At 45.8% G+C, this 20,347-nt stretch overlaps 1 protein-coding gene across 2 annotated transcripts in view; it reads right to left on the reverse strand.

The window, feature by feature from the left end:
* The window catches only part of st8sia5 (ST8 alpha-N-acetyl-neuraminide alpha-2,8-sialyltransferase 5), a 157,340-nt gene that overhangs the window by 19,182 nt on the left and 117,811 nt on the right, over positions 1-20,347 (reverse strand). The window contains exons 5-6 of one of the 2 annotated variants that reach the window (XM_073064038.1): positions 14,143-14,255; positions 2,355-2,447 (exon numbers count right to left, since the gene is read on the reverse strand). In XM_073064038.1, the coding sequence (XP_072920139.1) occupies positions 2,355-2,447; positions 14,143-14,255 (206 nt within the window). The remainder of the gene's footprint in view (positions 1-2,354; positions 2,448-14,142; positions 14,256-20,347) is intronic. The other variant, XM_073064039.1, reaches the window with a different exon arrangement.

Here is a 20,347-nt window from a genome sequence, read left to right on the forward strand (position 1 = left end):
TGGGTGGGGGTGTTTATGACTATACTGCCCGATGGGAGAGGGGAGAATGTCTGGGGTGGGTGGGGGTGTTTATGACTATACTGCCCGATGAGAAGGGGGAGAATGTCTGGGTTGGGGGTGTTTATGACTATACTGCCCGATGGGAGAGGGGAGAATGTGTGGGGTGGGTGGGGGTGTTTATGACTATACTGCCCGATGGGAGAGGGGAGAATGTGTGGGGTGGGGGTGTTTATGACTATACTGCCCGATGGGAGAGGGGAGAATGTCTGGGGTGGGTGGGGGTGTTTATGACTATACTGCCCGATGGGAGGGGGGAGAATGTCTGGGGTGGGGGTGTTTATGACTATACTGCCCGATGGGAGAGGGGAGAATGTCTGGGTTGGGGGTGTTTATGACTATACTGCCCGATGGGAGAGGGGAGAATGTCTGGGTTGGGGGTGTTTATGACTATACTGCCCGATGGGAGAGGGGAGAATGTGTGGGGTGGGGGTGTTTATGACTATACTGCCCGATGGGAGAGGGGAGAATGTGTGGGGTGGGTGGGGGTGTTTATGACTATACTGCCCGATGAGAAGGGGGAGAATGTCTGGGTTGGGGGTGTTTATGACTATACTCCCCGATGGGAGAGGGGAGAATGTCTGGGGTGGGTGGGGGTGTTTATGACTATACTGCCCGATGAGAAGGGGGAGAATGTCTGGGTTGGGGGTGTTTATGACTATACTCCCCGATGGGAGAGGGGAGAATGTCTGGGGTGGGTGGGGGTGTTTATGACTATACTGCCCGATGAGAAGGGGGAGAATGTCTGGGTTGGGGGTGTTTATGACTATACTGCCCGATGGGAGAGGGGAGAATGTCTGGGGTGGGTGGGGGTGTTTATGACTATACTGCCCATTGGGAGAGGGGATAATGTCTGGGTTGGGGGTGTTTATGACTATACTGCCCGATGTGAGAGGGGAGAATGTGTGGGGTGGGTGGGGGTGTTTATGACTATACTGCCCGATGGGAGAAGGGAGAATGTCTGGGGTGGGGGTGTTTATGACTATACTGCCCGATGTGAGAGGGGTGAATGTGTGGGGTGGGTGGGGGTGTTTATGACTATACTGCCCGATGGGAGAGGGGAGAATGTCTGGGGTGGGGGTGTTTATGACTATACTGCCCGATGGGAGAGGGGAGAATGTCTGGGGTGGGGGTGTTTATGACTATACTGCCCATTGGGAGAGGGGATAATGTCTGGGGTGGGTGGGGGTGTTTATGACTATACTGCCCGATGAGAAGGGGGAGAATGTCTGGGTTGGGGGTGTTTATGACTATACTGCCCGATGTGAGAGGGGTGAATGTGTGGGGTGGGTGGGGGTGTTTATGACTATACTGCCCGATGGGAGAAGGGAGAATGTCTGGGTTGGGGGTGTTTATGACTATACTGCCCGATGTGAGAGGGGTGAATGTGTGGGGTGGGTGGGGGTGTTTATGACTATACTGCCCGATGGGAGAGGGGAGAATGTCTGGGGTGGGGGTGTTTATGACTATACTGCCCGATGGGAGAGGGGAGAATGTCTGGGGTGGGTGGGGGTGTTTATGACTATACTGCCCGATGGGAGAGGGGAGAATGTCTGGGTTGTGGGTGTTTATGACTATACTGCCCGATGGGAGAGGGGAGAATGTGTGGGGTGGGGGTGTTTATGACTATACTGCCCATTGGGAGAGGGGAGAATGTGTGGGGTGGGTGGGGGTGTTTATGACTATACTGCCCGATGGGAGAGGGGAGAATGTCTGGGTTGGGGGTGTTTATGACTATACTGCCCATTGGGAGAGGGGATAATGTCTGGGGTGGGGGTGTTTATGACTATACTGCCTGATGGGAGAGGGGAGAAGGGAGAATGTCTGGGGTATCTGAGGTTTCAGGGTGGGTGGGATTTGGTTACACTGGCTGTTTTACTGAGTCAGTGATACAGCCAGAACATACATTCAACATCAGTAACCCACATCCAGCATGCCTACATCCTGCAACAACAGCAACAGTTAAGAGAACTGGAACGGATCCAGCAACAACCTGTGTTGCCAGAGTGGATCAGTGAGTCATACTCCCGGAACCATTGTTCCTCATCTCCGATGTTATCAGATCCTCTCTCCATTAAGACTAATGGTGAAAGTTCCCGGATAACGTCTCCATCATCCTCGGCTTCCACAGGCTACACCAGTACGGGAGCAGTGTGGGACAGTACCCCCAGTCCATTCTCGCTCCAGTACACTTTCCCAGGATACTGCAGGTGAAACAGGCTTGTACAATCATGTGACCCTGAATGAATGTGATCACGAAGCACTCAAGCTGGGATAGAGTGAGTGAACCTACTCACCTCTCAGTCACAATGCTTGGATTTATTGTCACAATATCTGTCTTCAGTCCAACGTCCGTGCTGTACTTCTCCGAGATCGGTGGCAAGTTACACCTGACACAGAATCCAACAATGAGACAGACCACAAGACACAGGAGAAGAGTTCGGCCATTCAGCTTATCGAGTCATGGCTGATTTATTATCGCTCTCAACCCCATTTTCCTGCCTTCTCCACATAATCTTTGATGCCCTAACTGATCCAGAGCCTTAAATATACCAGAGATTCACTACCCTCTGGATAAGGAAATTCCTCATCATCCTTGTTCTAGAGGAACATCCTTGAATTCTGATACTGTGTCCTCTGGTCCCAGACTCACCCACGGCAGGAAACATCTTCTCCACATCCACTCTATCAAGACTTTTCCATATTTGATAGGTTTCAATGAGATCCTCCCTCCCCCTCATTCTTCTCAACTCCAGTACAAATCTAGTTAGACCAGAAGACATGGGAACACGTAGGCCATTCAGCCCATCGAGTCTGCTCCACCATTCATCATGACTAACCCCAATCCCACTCACCCCCATACACCTGTCTTCTCACCATATCCTTTGATGCCCTGACTGATTAGGAAATGATCAACTTCCACTTTAAATATACCCATGGATGGTCTCCACTGCAGTCAGTGGCAGAGAATTCCACAGAATCACCACTCTCTGGCTAAAAAAATTTCCTCCTTACCTCTCACTGCTACGGGCAGAAGTTCCCACTTGCTTCAAAAAGGCAGCAATTATACCAGCGCCTTAATGACTATCATTAGGTAGCACTCACATCGACAGTGATGAAATGCTTTGTGAGGTTGGTCATGACTAGACTGAACTCCTGCCTCAGAAAGGACCTGGACCGATTGCAATTTGCCTATTGTCACAATAGGTCAACGGCAGACGCAATCTCAATGGCTCTTCACATGGCTTTAGACCACCTGGACAAAACAAACACCTACGTCAGGATGCTGTTCATCAACTATAGCTTAGCATTTAATACCATCATTCCCACAATCCTGATTGATAAGTTACAGAACCTGGGCCTCTGTACCTCCCTCTGCAATTGGATCCTTGACTTCCTAACCGGAAGACCACAGTCTGTGCAGATTGGAGATAACATATCCTCCTCGCTGGCGATCTACACTGGCAAATCTCAGGGGTGTGTGCTTAGCCCACTACTCTACCCTCTATATACACGACTGTGTGGCTAGGCATAGCTCAAATGCCATCTATAAATTTGCTGATGATAAAACCATTGTTGGTAGAATCTCAGGTGGTGATGAGAAGGCGAACGGGAGTGAAATATACCAACTAGTGGAGTGGTGTCACAGCAACAACCTAGCACTCAACATCAGTAAGATGAAAGAGCTGATTGTGGACTTCAGGAAGGGTAAGACAAAGGAGCACATACCAATCCTCATAGAGGGATCAGAAGTGGAGAGAGTGAGCAGTTTCAAGTTCCTGGGTGTCAAGATCTCTGAGGACCTAACTTGGTCCCAACATATCGATGCAGTTATAAAGGCAAGACATTGACTATACTTCATTAGGAGTTTGAAGAGATTTGGTATGTCAACAAATACACTCAAAAACTTCTAAAGATGTACCGTGGAGGGCATTCTGACAGGCTGCATCACTGTCTGATATGGAGGGGCTACTGCATGGGACCAAAAGAAGCTGCAGAAGGTTGTAAATCTAGTCAGCTCCAGCTTGGGTACTAGCCTACAAAGTACCCAGGACGTCTTCAGCGAGCAGTGTCTCAGAAAGGCAGCGTCCATTATTAAGGACCTCCAGCACCCAGGACATGCCCTTTTCTCACTGTTACCATCAGGTAGGAGGTACAGAAGCCTGAAGGCACACACTCAGCAATTCAGGAACAGCTTCTTCCTCTCCGCCATCCGATTCCTAAATGGACATTGAAACCTTGGACACTATCTCACTTTTTAAATCTATATTATTTCTGTTTTTTGTACAATTTTTAGATAATTTAATATACATATACTGTAATTGATTTACTTATATACTTACTATTATTTTATTTTTTTCTTTCTTCTATATTATGCATTGCATTGAACTGCAGCTGCTAAGTTAACAAATTTTATGACACATGTCGGTGATAATAAACCTGATTCTGATTCTGTTTTAAAAGGTCACCCCTCAATTTTGAGGCTGTGCCCCCTAGTTAGGATAACCTCAGCATAGGAAACATCCTCTCCCCCTCCTACCTTATGTAGTCCTTTCAACATTCGGTATGTTTCAATGAGATCCCCAGGCATTCTTCTAAATTCGAGTGAGTACAGGCCCAAAGCTGCTAAACACTCCTCATATGTTAACCCCATCATTCCTGGAATCATCCTTGTGAACCTGTTCTGGACTCTCTCCATTGACAACACATCCTTTCTGAGATATGGGGCCCAAAACTGTCGACAGTACTCCAAGTCAGGCCTGACTAGTATCTTAGCAAGATTCCGCATTACCTCCCCTTGAAAGAAATGCCAACATTGCATTTGCCTTCTTTACCATAGACTCAACCTGAAAATTAACCTTCTGGGAGTCTTGCACAAGGATTCCAAAGTCCCTCTGCACCTCTGATGTTCTAACCTTCTCCCCATTTAGATAACAATCCACACTATTGTTCCTTTCAGCAAAATGCATTATCATACATTTTCCAACATTATATTCCATCTGCCACGTTTTGACCAATCTTCCAATTTGTCTAAGTCCTGCTACAATCGCACTACCCACCCCTGCACCTATCATTGTATCATCCAAAGACTTTGCCATAAAGCCATCAATTCCATTATCCAAATCACTGACAAACAATCTGAAAAGTAGCGATCCCAATACTGACCCCTGAGGAATGACTCATGACCAATGCATCTGTTATCTTGTCAGCAACCTCTCTCAGGACTCTGGGATGTAGTCCATCTGGCCCAGTGACATATCCACCTTAACGCCCTTCAGTTTGCCTCGCACGTTTTCCTTTGTAATAACAATGGTACTCACTCCAGCTCCCTGACACTCACACACCAGTGGCACACAGTGAAGTACCCATTAGGTTCATCTGCCATTTCATTGTTCCCCATTACTAACTCACCTGCATCATTTTCCAGTGGTCCAATATGAACTCTCACCTCTCTTGTACTCTTTATACAACTGAAAAAAACTTTTAGTGTTTTGCTTTGTATTATTGGCTACTTTGTCCTCATATTTAATCTTTTCTCTTCTTATAACTTTTTAAGTTGCCTTTGGTTGGATTTTAAAAGCTTCCCAATCATCCAACTTCCCACTCACTTTTGTTACCTTATATGCTCGTTCCTTGACTTTGATACAGTCCTCAACTTCCCTTGTCAGTCACTGTTACCCACCCCTGTCATTTGAGAACCTCTTCCTCTGTGGGACATATCTATCCTGCACCTTGTGAAATATTCCCTGAAAACTTCAGCCACCTCTGCTCTGCCATCATCCCCACCAGTATCCCCCTCCAATCCACCTGGACAGGCTCCTCCCTCATGCCTCTGTAATTCCCTTTATTCCATTGTGATACTGATACATGTGAGTTATGCTTCTCCCTCTCAAACTGCAGTATGAATTCAATCACATTATGATCACTGCCTCCTAAGGGTTCCTTTACGTTAAGCTCCCTAACAAGATCTGAGTCTTTACACCACACCCAATCTATGATAGCCTTTTCTCTGGTAGGCTTGAGCACAAACTGTTCTAACCTGAGAAGTCTTGAAAGTGTGAATGGGAAGTAGAATCATAATCTAAACCTCAGCATGCTGATGATGTGAGAATGTCTTTCATCTCGACTGAAATAAGCAGATCATAAGAACATAAGACATAGCAGCAGACTCCAGTGATTCGGCCCATTGTGTCTGCTCCACCATTTCATCATGGCTGATTTATTTCCCCTCCCAACCCCATTCTCCTGCCTTCTCCCTGTTGACAGCCTGACTGATCACCAACCTATCAAACTCCGCTTTGGAGTGCTGAGTAAAGAGGTGTGTAAAGTACTAGAGCAGTATCCATGTCAGGACCACAGGATCAAAAAACGGTCACATTCCCCACGTTCAAGTTTAATTATCATTCAGCCATACATGAATGAGTACCCACGAATACAGCCGAATGAAAGAGTGTTTCATAGAACATAGAATAGTACAGCACATTACAGGCCCTTCAGCCCACAATGTTGTGCCGACCCTCAAACCCTGCCTCCCATATAACCCCCCACCTTAAATTCCTCCGTATTTCTCCAGGACTAAGGTGCAAAACACAAGGCATATACAGTGCCTATAAAAAGTATTCACCCCCCCCCCCCCCGGGAAGTTTTCATGTTTTATTGTTCTACAACATTGAATCACAGTGGATTTAGTTTGGCTTTATTTTTACACTGATAAACAGAAAATGCTCCCTCTCCAAGGACAGACAGGCATGAACATATCATATAACCATATAACCGTATAACAATTACAGCACGGAAACAGGCCATCTCGGCCCTTCTAGTCCGTGCCGAACGCTTACTCTCACCTAGTCTCACCTACCTGCACTCAGCCCATAACCCTCCATTCCTTTCCTGTCCATATACCTATCTAATTTTTTTTTTAATGACAAAATCGAACTTGCCTCTACCACTTCTACTGGAAGCTCGTTCCACACAGCTACCACTCTCTGAGTAAAGAAGTTCCCCCTCGTGTTACCCCTAAACATTTGCCTCTTAACTCTCAACTCATGTCCTCTTGTTTGAATCTCCCCTACCCTCAATGGAAAAAGTCTATCCACGTCAACTCTATCTATCCCCTCATAATTTTAAATACCTCGATCAAGTCCCCCCTCAACCTTCTATGCTCCAAAGAATAAAGGCCTAACTTGTTCAACCTTTCTCTGTAACTTAGGTGCTGAAACCCAGGTAACATACTAGTAAATCTTCTCTGTACTCTCTCTATTTTGTTGACATCTTTCCTATAATTCAGTGACCAGAACTGTACACAATACTCCAAATTTGGCCTCACCAATGCCTTGTACAATTTTAACATTACATCCCAACTCCTATACTCAATGCTCTGATTTATAAAGGCCAGCATACCAAAAGCTTTCTTCACCACCCCATCCACATGAGATTCCACCTTCAGGGAACTATATACCATTATCCCTAGATCACTCTACTGCATTCTTCAATGCCCTACCATTTACCATGTATGTCCTATTTTGATTATTCCTACCAAAATGTAGCACCTCACACTTATCAGCATTAAACTCCATCTGCCATCTTTCAGCCCACTCTTCTAACTGGCCTAAATCTCTCCGCAAGCTTTGAAAACCTGCTTCATTATCCACAACACCACCTATCTTAGTATTATTTGTATCATTACTTAGTATCATTACTAATTTACCACCCCATTTCTCCTCAGAAGAGGGGCAGGCAGTCGGCCCTGGCACAGCCCTCGACTTTCCGCCACCCAGACCTGTGAATGGCCATCTGGTCCAGGCCTAGGAGCAAGCCCAACAGTAAAATCCTGCACTTTGGTGGAAGAAATAAACAGGCAGACTATTACTTAGATGGGGAGAGAATCAAAATGCAGAGATGCGAAGGGACTTGGGAGTCCTTGTGCAGGATACCCTAAAGGTTAACCTCCAGATTGAGTCAGTGGTGAAGAAGGTGAATGCAATGTTGGCATTCATTTCTAGAGGTATAGAATATAAGAGCAGGGATGTGATGTTGAGGCTCTATAAGGCACTCGTGAGATCACATTTGGAGTATTGTGTGCAGTTTTGGACTCTTTATTTTAGAAAGGATACACTGACATTGGAGAAGGTTCAGAGAAGATTCACAAGAATGATTCCAGGGATGAACGGGTTACTGTATCAGGAATGTCTGGCAGCTCTTGGGCTGTATTCCCTGGAGTTCAGAAGAATGAGGGGGGATCTCATAGAAACATTCTGAATGTTAAAAGGCCTGAACAGATTAGATATGGCAAAGTTAATTCCCATTGTAGGGGATTCTAGGACAAGAGGGCACAACTTCACGATTGAAGGACGTCCATTTGGAACAGAGATGCAGAGAAATTACTTTAGTCAGAGGGTGGTAAATCTGTGGAATTTGTTGCCACAAGCGGCTGTGGAGGCCAAGTCGTTGGGTGATTTAAGGCAGAGATAGATAGGTTCCTGATTAGCCAGGAAATCAAAGGGTATGGGGTGAAGGCAGGGGAGTGTGGATGACTGGAAGAATTGGCTCAGCCCATGACTGAATGGCAGAACAGACTTGATGGGCCGAATGGCCTATTTCTGCTCCTATATCTGATGGTCTTAGGCTGACCCGCCCCTTTCCGTACTGGGGGCCCGTATACGAGGATCAAGGGGTTGAACCTGAACGACAGCCCCTTCAGACACTCTGACAGGGGCCGCGACCTCTCACTCCTCCCGTTCACAGGATGAACAGGTGGACGGGGTATCAGTGAACCTGCCGATGCAACACCTTCCACCCCAGGTCCCTGATGTACGGGGAAAGGGCACTGCCCTCCTCGGCTGCCAGCTGGTAAACCAGGCCGCCATGGCGAGTGAGAGACGTGCGGGAGCAGACCGTACAGGAAACACTTGGGAGCGTCACAAAAGGGTACGATGAACATCCCCACGAGACAGCTCCAGTTGAGTGGGACCCTCTCCCGCGTGGTATCCTGAGGCCTGGTCCGACAAGCACTTCCCGCCCAGCAGTCGGTGGTGCAGGCAGAACCCCTTGACACCCACCATGATAGGGTGGGGACCAGTCCCCCGGCAGCCAGAGTGTCTTCCCCCACCTGCGTGGGAGCACCTGTCTGGATGAAAGCAGAGCTCGTTCCTTCAACAGCTCTCGGTAACAGCGAGGCAGTCCCTCAGATGGCACAGCTCAGGCTGTCTACTGGAAGCCACGTGCCCTCCTGCAGGCAGTGCCCGTGGTGGAGAAAGTGAGTCAGCAGTGCATTGGTTGCTGTACAGGTGTCTCTGCAGGGTCTGAGGCAGAGAGCCACCAGCTGGGTGCCCACACACCAGTGACTGACCACCCTCTGTGATTGGAAGACTCGGAACCACAGAAGAGACCCAATGCTTCCCATTGCCCCAGTGGAAGTCCACCAGGCTCTTCTGGGCCCTGATGACAAAAGAACTGGGTGGGACTAACGTAATCAGCCGGTACAAGATCATCGAGGCGACCAGCCCTTCCCTGGGATGAGATCGCATGAAGGAGGCCTGACCAGCATCCTAGTCGAGCAGAGATCTTTGTCTCCAATTCCTGCCTGTTTGCCATCCAGGCCTGCTCTGTCAAGCACGGGTAGATCCCCAAGTAGAGAAGGTGGGTGGCGCTCCACACCAAGGGTCTCAGTCCCTCCGGTAGGAAGTCCTCCTGCCACTGACCCACCAAGAGACCCACACACTTTTCCCAGTTGACCCTTGCAGAGGACACAGCCGAGAAGATCTGCTGGGAGTCTTGCATTCTTTGCAAGTCAACTGGGTTGGTGACCATGATGAGGACGTCACATCATCTGTGTAAGCCAAAAGGATGACCTCCATGTTTGGTTCGTGTAGAACCAAGCCTGTTAACCTCTTATGGAGAAGGCACAGGAATGGCTCCAGTCAGAGTCTAAACCTCACTCCAATTGAGAATTTGTGGCTCTCAAACGCTTGACATTTAAAAGTTACTTGTGAAAAATTACGAATTAGAAGTGAAGTGAGTAGACACCAAGAAGATGTGGACAGGCCGGTGAACGGGCAGTTAGGCTGCCGAAATTTTACAGAGGAAGGCAATGTCTTCAATATCAGTAAAAATGAGATATCAGTGATTACAGATTCGCTTTATTTATCACATGTACATTGAAATGGACAGTGAATAATTCATTTCTGTCAAACAAAATCAGCGAGGATTGTGCTGGGCAGCCCACAAGTGTTGTCACATTTCTGGCACCAACGTAGCATGGTCACAACTCTCTAACCCTAACCCTACGTCTTTGAAATGTGTCGGAAACCGGAGCACCCGAAGGAAACCCACACGGTCACAGGAAGAGCGTACAAACTCCTTACAGGGAGTGGCAGGAATTGAACCCCCAACTAGAGATTGCTGATGCTGTGAAGTATTATACTAACCGTGATGGCAATATGTTCTGTTTGTCTCACCCATTCTGCTCATGGACTCCTATCAGGGAGGAGACACATAATATCCACACAGAGGCCACCAGGCTCAAAAATAGTTACTTCCCCCAAGCAGAAAAACTCCTCCACCCATTAACCCACCCATCCAGTACTTCATCATTTCTTGTCAGAGTTATTTTATGTACAGACACTCCTGTGCCTAGTGTCACTTTATGGACATACAATCAATGTAAGTAAGCTATCTTATGTATTTATATTTATTCTACTTTTTTAGGAGCAGAATTAGGCCATTTGGCCCATTGAATCTGCTCCACCATTCAATCATGGATGATCCTTTTTTACCCCTCCTCAGCCCCACTCCCCAGCCTTCTCTCCGTAACCTTTGATGCTATGTTCCATCAAGAACTTATCAATCTCTGCCTTAAATACACCCAACAACTTGGCCTCCACAGCTGCCTGTAGTAACAAATTCCACAAATTGACAGCCCTCTGGCTAAAGAAATTCTTCTGCATCTCTGTTTTGAAAGGACACCTTCCATTCTGAGGCTGTGCCCTCTTGTCTTGCACTCCCCAACCATAGGAAACAACCTTTCCACATCTACTCTGTCTACGTCTTTCAGCATTCGAAAGGTTTCAATGAGATCCCCCACATCCTTCTAAATTCCAGTGAGTACAGACCCAGAGCCATCAAACGTTCCTCGTATGATAACCCTTTCATTCCCAGAATCATCCTTGTGACCCTCCTCTGCACTCTCTGCAATGCCATCACATCTTTTCTAAGATGAGGAGCACAAAACTTTCACAATACTCAAGGTGAGGCCTCAATGTGCTTTTTTTTGTGCTGCATCAGATCCAGAGGAACAATTTCTCCTTTATACTGAAAATCTTGAACCTTGAGTAATCTAATGGAGACACTTGTAAATGGGAAACATCCAGAGAACTTCAATTCAGTGGAAAGAACACTGCTGTGTATTCTGTTTCAGAGACCTGGCTCTCCCTGCCACCCCCGACTGTGCCATCCGACCAGAGGGATTTTCGATCCATCGGATGGACCGCACGGCGTCTTCGGGCAAGACGAAGGGAGGTGGTGTCTGCCTACTGATCAACACTGCGTGGTGCTCAGACACAGTGTCACTGACAAGCTCCTGCAGTCCAGACCTCGAACATCTGTCGGTGAAGTGTCGTCCTTATTATCTGCCATGGGAATTCACCTCAGTCATACTGACAGCGGTCTACATTCCCCCCACAGGCGGATGTGGAGTGTGCTGTGAATACACTGTATGCCAGCATCAGTGAACTTGAGACCAGGTATCTGGAGGCTTTGCTCATTACAGCCAGGGACTATAACCAGGCCAACCTCAGAAAAGCGCTGCCAAAGTTATACCAACATGTCTCCTGCTCCACTAGAGGCCCGAATATACTTGACCACTGCTACACAGCAGTCAAGGATGCCTACCGTTCCGTCCAACGACCTCACTTGGGGAAATCGGACCAACAGGCCGTACTCCTCCTCCTGGCTTACAAACAGAAACTGAAGTGGAAGGTCACGGTGTCAAAAGTGTCAAAAGTGGAAATGGATGAGGTCCTCCGTGACTGCTTTGAATCGGTGGACTGGTTAGTATTCAAAGACTCGGCAGCTAACCTCGATGAGTATGCCTCAGCTGTCATGGACTTCATCTGGAAATGCAGAGGACTGTGTGTCTCGCAAGACGATCCGGGTATTCCCTAACCAGAAACCTTGGATGAATTATGAGGTCCAGTCCCTTTTGAAGGCTAGAGCTGCACCTTTTAGGTCCGGGGATACCAGTCACTACATGGAATCCAGGCGTGAACTCCGGAAAGCCATTAAGGATGCCAAAAGGCAATATCGAGCCAAGTTGGAAGCCCAGGCTAATCAGAGGGATGCCAGTAGACAATGGCAGGGTCTAAGTGAGATCACTGGGTGCAAAGAAAAGGCTGGGAATATCAAGACGTACAAAAATGCTGGATGAACTCAGCAGGTTGGGCAGCATCCGTCGACTGCTTCTTTCAACGGATGCTGCCCGACCTGCTGAGTTCATCCAGCTTTTTTGTACGTCTTGATTTGACCACAGCATCTGTAGTGCACTTTGTGTTTGGGAATATCAATAACTGTAGCACTTCTCTTCCTGACGAACTTAACGTATTCTACGCAAGATTCAAACAGAAGAGGAGCATCCCGCCCCCTCTGGATGAACCGGACCTAGTGGCATCAAGATTCATCGTCACAGAGAAAGACGTTAGAAGAGCCTTCCTGAAGATAAATCCAAGGAAGGCGACGGGCCCAGATGGCATTCTGGGACGGGTTCTCCACACCTGTGCAAGCGAGCTAGCTGGAGTGTTTGCTGACATCTTCAACTGCTCCCTGCTTCAGTCTAAGATCCCCTTCTGTTTTAAGAAGGCAACGATAATCCCGGTGCCGAAGAAAAGCAAGCTGGCATGCCTGAATGACTACCGACCTGTGGCTCTAACATCAATTGCTATGAAGTGCTTTGAGCAATTGGTTATGGCACACATCAACCATAACCTACCGGTCAACCTCGATGCTTTGCAATTCGCCTAACCGGAGCAACAGGTCAACGGCAGATGCCATCTCTCTGGCACTACATTCCTCCTTAGAACACCTGGAGAATAAAGACACATATGTAAGGCTCCTTTTCATCAACTACAGCTCTGCCTTTAATACCATCATTCCCAATAAACTGATTCCTAAGCTCCGGAACCTGGGTCTTAGCACTCAGATCTGCAGCTGGATCTTCAACTTCCTCACAGACAGGACCCAGGCTGTAAAAATAGGGGACAAGCTCTCCTCTACAATCATTCTGATCACCGGTGCCCCACAAGGCTGTGTACTCAGCCCCCTGCTGTACTCACTGTACACCCATGATTGTGTAGCCAAGTGTCCATTGAATTCAATATATAAGTTTGCTGATGACACCACAATTGTAGGTCGTATCTTGGGTAATGATGAGTCTGAGGACAGAGAGGAAATTAAGAACCTGGTGGCATGGTGCAAAGACAATAACCTATCCCTCAACGTACGCAAGACGAAGGAATTGGTTGTTGACTTCAGAAGGAGTAGCAGACCGCACAACCCCATCTACATCGGCGCTGTGCAGGCGGAACAGGTCAAAAGTTCCTCGGGGTGAATATCACAAATGACCTGACTTGGTCTAACCAAGCAGAGTCCATTGCCAAGAAGGCCCACCAACGCCTTTACTTCCAGAGAAAGCTGAAGAAATTTGGCCTGTCCCCTAAAACCCTCACTAATTTTTTATAGGTACACCATAGAAAGCATTCTTCTAGGGTGCATCACAACCTGGTATGGAAGTTGTCCTGTCCAAGACTGGAAGAAGCTGCAGAAGATCGTGAACATATCCCAGCACATCACACAAACCAATCTTCCATCTTTGGACTCACTTTACAAGACAAGACCCACCCAGCCAACACACCTTTTGTCCCACTTCCCTCTGGGAGAAGGTTCAGGAGCATGAAACAAATATCACTGTGATGATAGTATGCTCTAGTATCAATTGTTTGGTGACAATAAAGTATAAGTATAAGAACAAGCACTAAAATACTCCTACTATGTATTGTGTAAGCATTTGCCAGTGAAGGCTCTGCTCCATCATACCTGAACACAAAATCCGTAGAATCGATCTCGTTGCCACACCTGCTGTTCTTCAGAATTCCTCCGTTCCCAACCACTGCACATTTCTTAAACTGGGAGCGTGAGTATGGCATTTCCTGTGAAGAGGGAGCTGTTGGATTAGACTGTTCAAGTATTATTTTCTTTGTAGTTTAACAATTATTTGCTTGTATTTTATATACATGTAATTGTCTATCTACAGATAACGATTTAGTATGCATCCTAGTGGTTACAGTGTGTATATGCAGTTTTTCAGTGTTCCCCGTTGTGGTTACAGTGTGTATATGCAGTTTTTCAGTGTTCCTTGTTGTGGTCACCGTGTGTATATGCAGTTTTTCAGTGCTCCCCGTTGTGGTTACAGTGTGTATATGCAGTTTTTCAGTGTTCCTTGTTGTGGTCACCGTGTGTATATGCAGTTTTTCAGTGTTCCTTGTTGTGGTTACAGTGTGTATATGCAGTTTTTCAGTGCTCCCCGTTGTGGTTACAGTGTGTATATGCAGTTTTTCAGTGTTCCCCGTTGTGGTTACAGTGTGTATATGCAGTTTTTCAGTGTTCCCCGTTGTGGTTACAGTGTGTATATGCAGTTTTTCAGTGTTCCCCGTTGTGGTTACAGTGTGTATATGCAGTTTTTCAGTGTTCCCCGTTGTGGTTACAGTGTGTATATGCAGTTTTTCAGTGTTCCCCGTTGTGGTTACAGTGTGTATATGCAGTTTTTCAGTGTTCCCCGTTGTGGTTACAGTGTGTATATGCAGTTTTTCAGTGTTCCTTGTTGTGGTCACAGTGTGTATATGCAGTTTTTCAGTGTTCCCCGTTGTGGTTACAGTGTGTATATGCAGTTTTTCAGTGTTCCCCGTTGTGGTTACAGTGTGTATATGCAGTTTTTCAGTGTTCCCCGTTGTGGTTACAGTGTGTATATGCAGTTTTTCAGTGTTCCCCGTTGTGGTTACAGTGTGTATATGCAGTTTTTCAGTGTTCCCCGTTGTGGTTACAGTGTGTATATGCAGTTTTTCAGTGTTCCCCGTTGTGGTTACAGTGTGTATATGCAGTTTTTCAGTGTTCCCCGTTGTGGTTACAGTGTGTATATGCAGTTTTTCAGTGTTCCCCGTTGTGGTTACAGTGTGTATATGCAGTTTTTCAGTGTTCCTTGTTGTGGTCACAGTGTGTATATGCAGTTTTTCAGTGTTCCCCGTTGTGGTTACAGTGTGTATATGCAGTTTTTCAGTGTTCCTTGTTGTGGTCACAGTGTGTATATGCAGTTTTTCAGTGTTCCCCGTTGTGGTTACAGTGTGTATATGCAGTTTTTCAGTGTTCCCCGTTGTGGTCACCGTGTGTATATGCAGTTTTTCAGTGTTCCCCGTTGTGGTTACAGTGTGTATATGCAGTTTTTCAGTGTTCCCCGTTGTGGTCACCGTGTGTATATGCAGTTTTTCAGTGTTCCCCGTTGTGGTTACAGTGTGTATATGCAGTTTTTCAGTGTTCCCCGTTGTGGTTACAGTGTGTATATGCAGTTTTTCAGTGTTCCCCGTTGTGGTTACAGTGTGTATATGCAGATTTTCAGTGTTCCTTGTTGTGGTTACAGTGTGTATATGCAGTTTTTCAGTGTTCCCCATTGTGGTTACAGTGTGTATATGCAGTTTTTCAGTGTTCCTTGTTGTGGTTACAGTGTGTATATGCAGTTTTTCAGTGTTCCCCGTTGTGGTTACAGTGTGTATATGCAGTTTTTCAGTGTTCCCCGTTGTGGTTACAGTGTGTATATGCAGTTTTTCAGTGTTCCCCGTTGTGGTTACAGTGTGTATATGCAGTTTTTCAGTGTTCCCCGTTGTGGTTACAGTGTGTATATGCAGTTTTTCAGTGTTCCCCGTTGTGGTTACAGTGTGTATATGCAGTTTTTCAGTGTTCCCCGTTGTGGTTACAGTGTGTATATGCAGTTTTTCAGTGTTCCTTGTTGTGGTTACAGTGTGTATATGCAGTTTTTCAGTGTTCCCCGTTGTGGTTACAGTGTGTATATGCAGTTTTTCAGTGTTCCCCGTTGTGGTCACCGTGTGTATATGCAGTTTTTCAGTGTTCCCCGTTGTGGTCACCGTGTGTATATGCAGTTTTTCAGTGTTCCCCGTTGTGGTTACAGTGTGTATATGCAGTTTTTCAGTGTTCCCCGTTGTGGTCACCGTGTGTATATGCAGTTTTTCAGTGTTCCTTGTTGTGGTTACAGTGTGTATATGCAGTTTTTCAGTGTTCCCCGTTGTGGTTACAGTGTGCATATGCAGTTTTTCAGTGTTCCCCGTTGTGGTTACAGTGTGTATATGCAGTTTTTCAGTATTCCCCGTTGTGGTCACCGTGTGTATATGCAGTTTTTCAGTGTTCCCCGTTGTGGTTACAGTGTGTATATGCAGTTTTTCAGTGTTCCCCGTTGTGGTTACAGTGTGTATATGCAGTTTTTCAGTGTTCCTTGTTGTGGTCACAGTGTGTATATGCAGTTTTTCAGTGTTCCCCGTTGTGGTTACAGTGTGTATATGCAGTTTTTCAGTATTCCCCGTTGTGGTTACAGTGTGTATATGCAGTTTTTCAGTGTTCCCCGTTGTGGTTACAGTGTGTATATGCAGTTTTTCAGTGTTCCCCGTTGTGGTCACCGTGTGTATATGCAGTTTTTCAGTGTTCCTTGTTGTGGTTACAGTGTGTATATGCAGTTTTTCAGTGTTCCTTGTTGTGGTTACAGTGTGTATATGCAGTTTTTCAGTGTTCCCCGTTGTGGTTACAGTGTGTATATGCAGTTTTTCAGTGTTCCCCGTTGTGGTTACAGTGTGTATATGCAGTTTTTCAGTGTTCCCCGTTGTGGTTACAGTGTGTATATGCAGTTTTTCAGTGTTCCCCGTAGTGGTTACAGTGTGTATATGCAGTTTTTCAGTGTTCCTTGTTGTGGTTACAGTGTGTATATGCAGTTTTTCAGTGTTCCCCGTTGTGGTTACAGTGTGTATATGCAGTTTTTCAGTGTTCCCCGTTGTGGTCAATGTGTGTATATGCAGTTTTTCAGTGTTCCTTGTTGTGGTTACAGTGTGTATATGCAGTTTTTCAGTGTTCCCCGTTGTGGTTACAGTGTGTATATGCAGTTTTTCAGTGTTCCCCGTTGTGGTTACAGTGTGTATATGCAGTTTTTCAGTGTTCCCCGTTGTGGTTACAGTGTGTATATGCTGTTTTTCAGTGTTCCCCGTTGTGGTTACAGTGTGTATATGCAGTTTTTCAGTGTTCCCCGTTGTGGTTACAGTGTGTATATGCAGTTTTTCAGTGTTCCTTGTTGTGGTTACAGTGTGTATATGCAGTTTTTCAGTGTTCCCCGTTGTGGTTACAGTGTGTATATGCAGTTTTTCAGTGTTCCCCGTTGTGGTTACAGTGTGTATATGCAGTTTTTCAGTGTTCCTTGTTGTGGTTACAGTGTGTATATGCAGTTTTTCAGTGTTCCCCGTTGTGGTTACAGTGTGTATATGCAGTTTTTCAGTGTTCCTTGTTGTGGTTACAGTGTGTATATGCAGTTTTTCAGTGTTCCCCGTTGTGGTTACAGTGTGTATATGCAGTTTTTCAGTGTTCCTTGTTGTGGTTACAGTGTGTATATGCAGTTTTTCAGTGTTCCCCATTGTGGTTACAGTGTGTATATGCAGTTTTTCAGTATTCCCCGTTGTGGTTACAGTGTGTATATGCAGTTTTTCAGTGTTCCCCGTTGTGGTTACAGTGTGTATATGCAGTTTTTCAGTGTTCCCCGTTGTGGTTACAGTGTGTATATGCAGTTTTACAGTGTGTATATGCAGTTTTTCAGTGTTCCCCGTTGTGGTCACCGTGTGTATATGCAGTTTTTCAGTGTTCCCCGTTGTGGTTACAGTGTGTATATGCAGTTTTTCAGTGTTCCCCGTTGTGGTTACAGTGTGTATATGCAGTTTTACAGTGTGTATATGCAGTTTTTCAGTGTTCCCCGTTGTGGTCACCGTGTGTATATGCAGTTTTTCAGTGTTCCCCGTTGTGGTCACAGTGTGTATATGCAGTTTTTCAGTATTCCCCGTTGTGGTTACAGTGTGTATATGCAGTTTTTCAGTATTCCCCGTTGTGGTTACAGTGTGTATATGCAGTTTTTCAGTATTCCCCGTTGTGGTTACAGTGTGTATATGCAGTTTTTCAGTGTTCTCCGTTGTGGTTACAGTGTGTATATGCAGTTTTTCAGTGTTCCCCGTTGTCGTTACAGTGTGTATATGCAGTTTTTCAGTGTTCCCCTTTGTGGTTACAGTGTGTATATGCAGTTTTTCAGTGTTCCCCGTTGTGGTTACAGTGTGTATATGCAGTTTTTCAGTGTTCCTTCTTGTGGTCACAGTGTGTATATGCAGTTTTTCAGTGTTCCCCGTTGTGGTTACAGTGTGTATATGCAGTTTTTCAGTGTTCCCCATTGTGGTTACAGTGTGTATATGCTGTTTTTCAGTGTTCCCCGTTGTGGTTACAGTGTGTATATGCAGTTTTTCAGTGTTCCCCGTTGTGGTTACAGTGTGTATATGCAGTTTTTCAGTGTTCCTTGTTGTGGTTACAGTGTGTATATGCAGTTTTTCAGTGTTCCCCGTTGTGGTTACAGTGTGTATATGCAGTTTTTCAGTGTTCCTTGTCGTGGTTACAGTGTGTATATGCAGTTTTTCAGTGTTCCCCGTTGTGGTTACAGTGTGTATATGCAGTTTTTCAGTGTTCCCCGTTGTGGTTACAGTGTGTATATGCAGTTTTTCAGTGTTCCCCGTTGTGGTTACAGTGTGTATATGCAGTTTTTCAGTGTTCCCCGTTGTGGTTACAGTGTGTATATGCAGTTTTTCAGTGTTCCCCGTTGTGGTCACCGTGTGTATATGCAGTTTTTCAGTGTTCCTTGTTGTGGTCACAGTGTGTATATGCAGTTTTTCAGTGTTCCTTGTTGTGGTCACAGTGTGTATATGCAGTTTTTCAGTATTCCCCGTTGTGGTCAATGTGTGTATAGGCAGTTTTTCAGTATTCCCAGTTGTGGTTACAGTGTGTATATGCAGTTTTTCAGTGTTCCCCGTTGTGGTCACCGTGTGTATATGCAGTTTTTCAGTGTTCCCCGTTGTGGTTACAGTGTGTATATGCAGTTTTTCAGTGTTCCCCGTTGTGGTTACAGTGTGTATATGCAGTTTTTCAGTGTTCCTTGTTGTGGTTACAGTGTGTATATGCAGTTTTTCAGTGTTCCCCGTTGTGGTTACAGTGTGTATATGCAGTTTTTCAGTGTTCCCCGTTGTGGTCACAGTGTGTATATGCAGTTTTTCAGTGTTCCCCATTGTGGTCACCGTGTGTATATGCAGTTTTTCAGTGTTCCCCGTTGTGGTTACAGTGTGTATATGCAGTTTTTCAGTGTTCCTTGTTGTGGTTACAGTGTGTATATGCAGTTTTTCAGTGTTCCTTGTTGTGGTCACAGTGTGTATATGCAGTTTTTCAGTGTTCCCCGTTGTGGTTACAGTGTGTATATGCAGTTTTTCAGTGTTCCCCGTTGTGGTCACCGTGTGTATATGCAGTTTTTCAGTGTTCCTTGTTGTGGTTACAGTGTGTATATGCAGTTTTTCAGTGTTCCCCGTTGTGGTTACAGTGTGTATATGCAGTTTTTCAGTGTTCCTTGTTGTGGTTACAGTGTGTATATGCAGTTTTTCAGTGTTCCTTGTTGTGGTTACAGTGTGTATATGCAGTTTTTCAGTGTTCCCCGTTGTGGTTACAGTGTGTATATGCAGTTTTTCAGTGTTCCCCGTTGTGGTTACAGTGTGTATATGCAGTTTTTCAGTGTTCCTTGTTGTGGTTACAGTGTGTATATGCAGTTTTTCAGTGTTCCCCGTTGTGGTTACAGTGTGTATATGCAGTTTTTCAGTGTTCCTTGTTGTGGTTACAGTGTGTATATGCAGTTTTTCAGTATTCCCCGTTGTGGTTACAGTGTGTATATGCAGTTTTTCAGTGTTCCCCGTTGTGGTTACAGTGTGTATATGCAGATTTTCAGTGTTCCCCGTTGTGGTTACAGTGTGTATATGCAGTTTTTCAGTGTTCCTTGTTGTGGTTACAGTGTGTATATGCAGTTTTTCAGTGTTCCTTGTTGTGGTTACAGTGTGTATATGCAGTTTGTCAGTGTTCCCCGTTGTGGTTACAGTGTGTATATGCAGTTTTTCAGTGTTCCTTGTTG

Source organism: Hemitrygon akajei, chromosome 13, assembly GCF_048418815.1.
Source record: "Hemitrygon akajei chromosome 13, sHemAka1.3, whole genome shotgun sequence".
In the NCBI taxonomy this organism is placed as follows: domain Eukaryota; kingdom Metazoa; phylum Chordata; class Chondrichthyes; order Myliobatiformes; family Dasyatidae; genus Hemitrygon; species Hemitrygon akajei.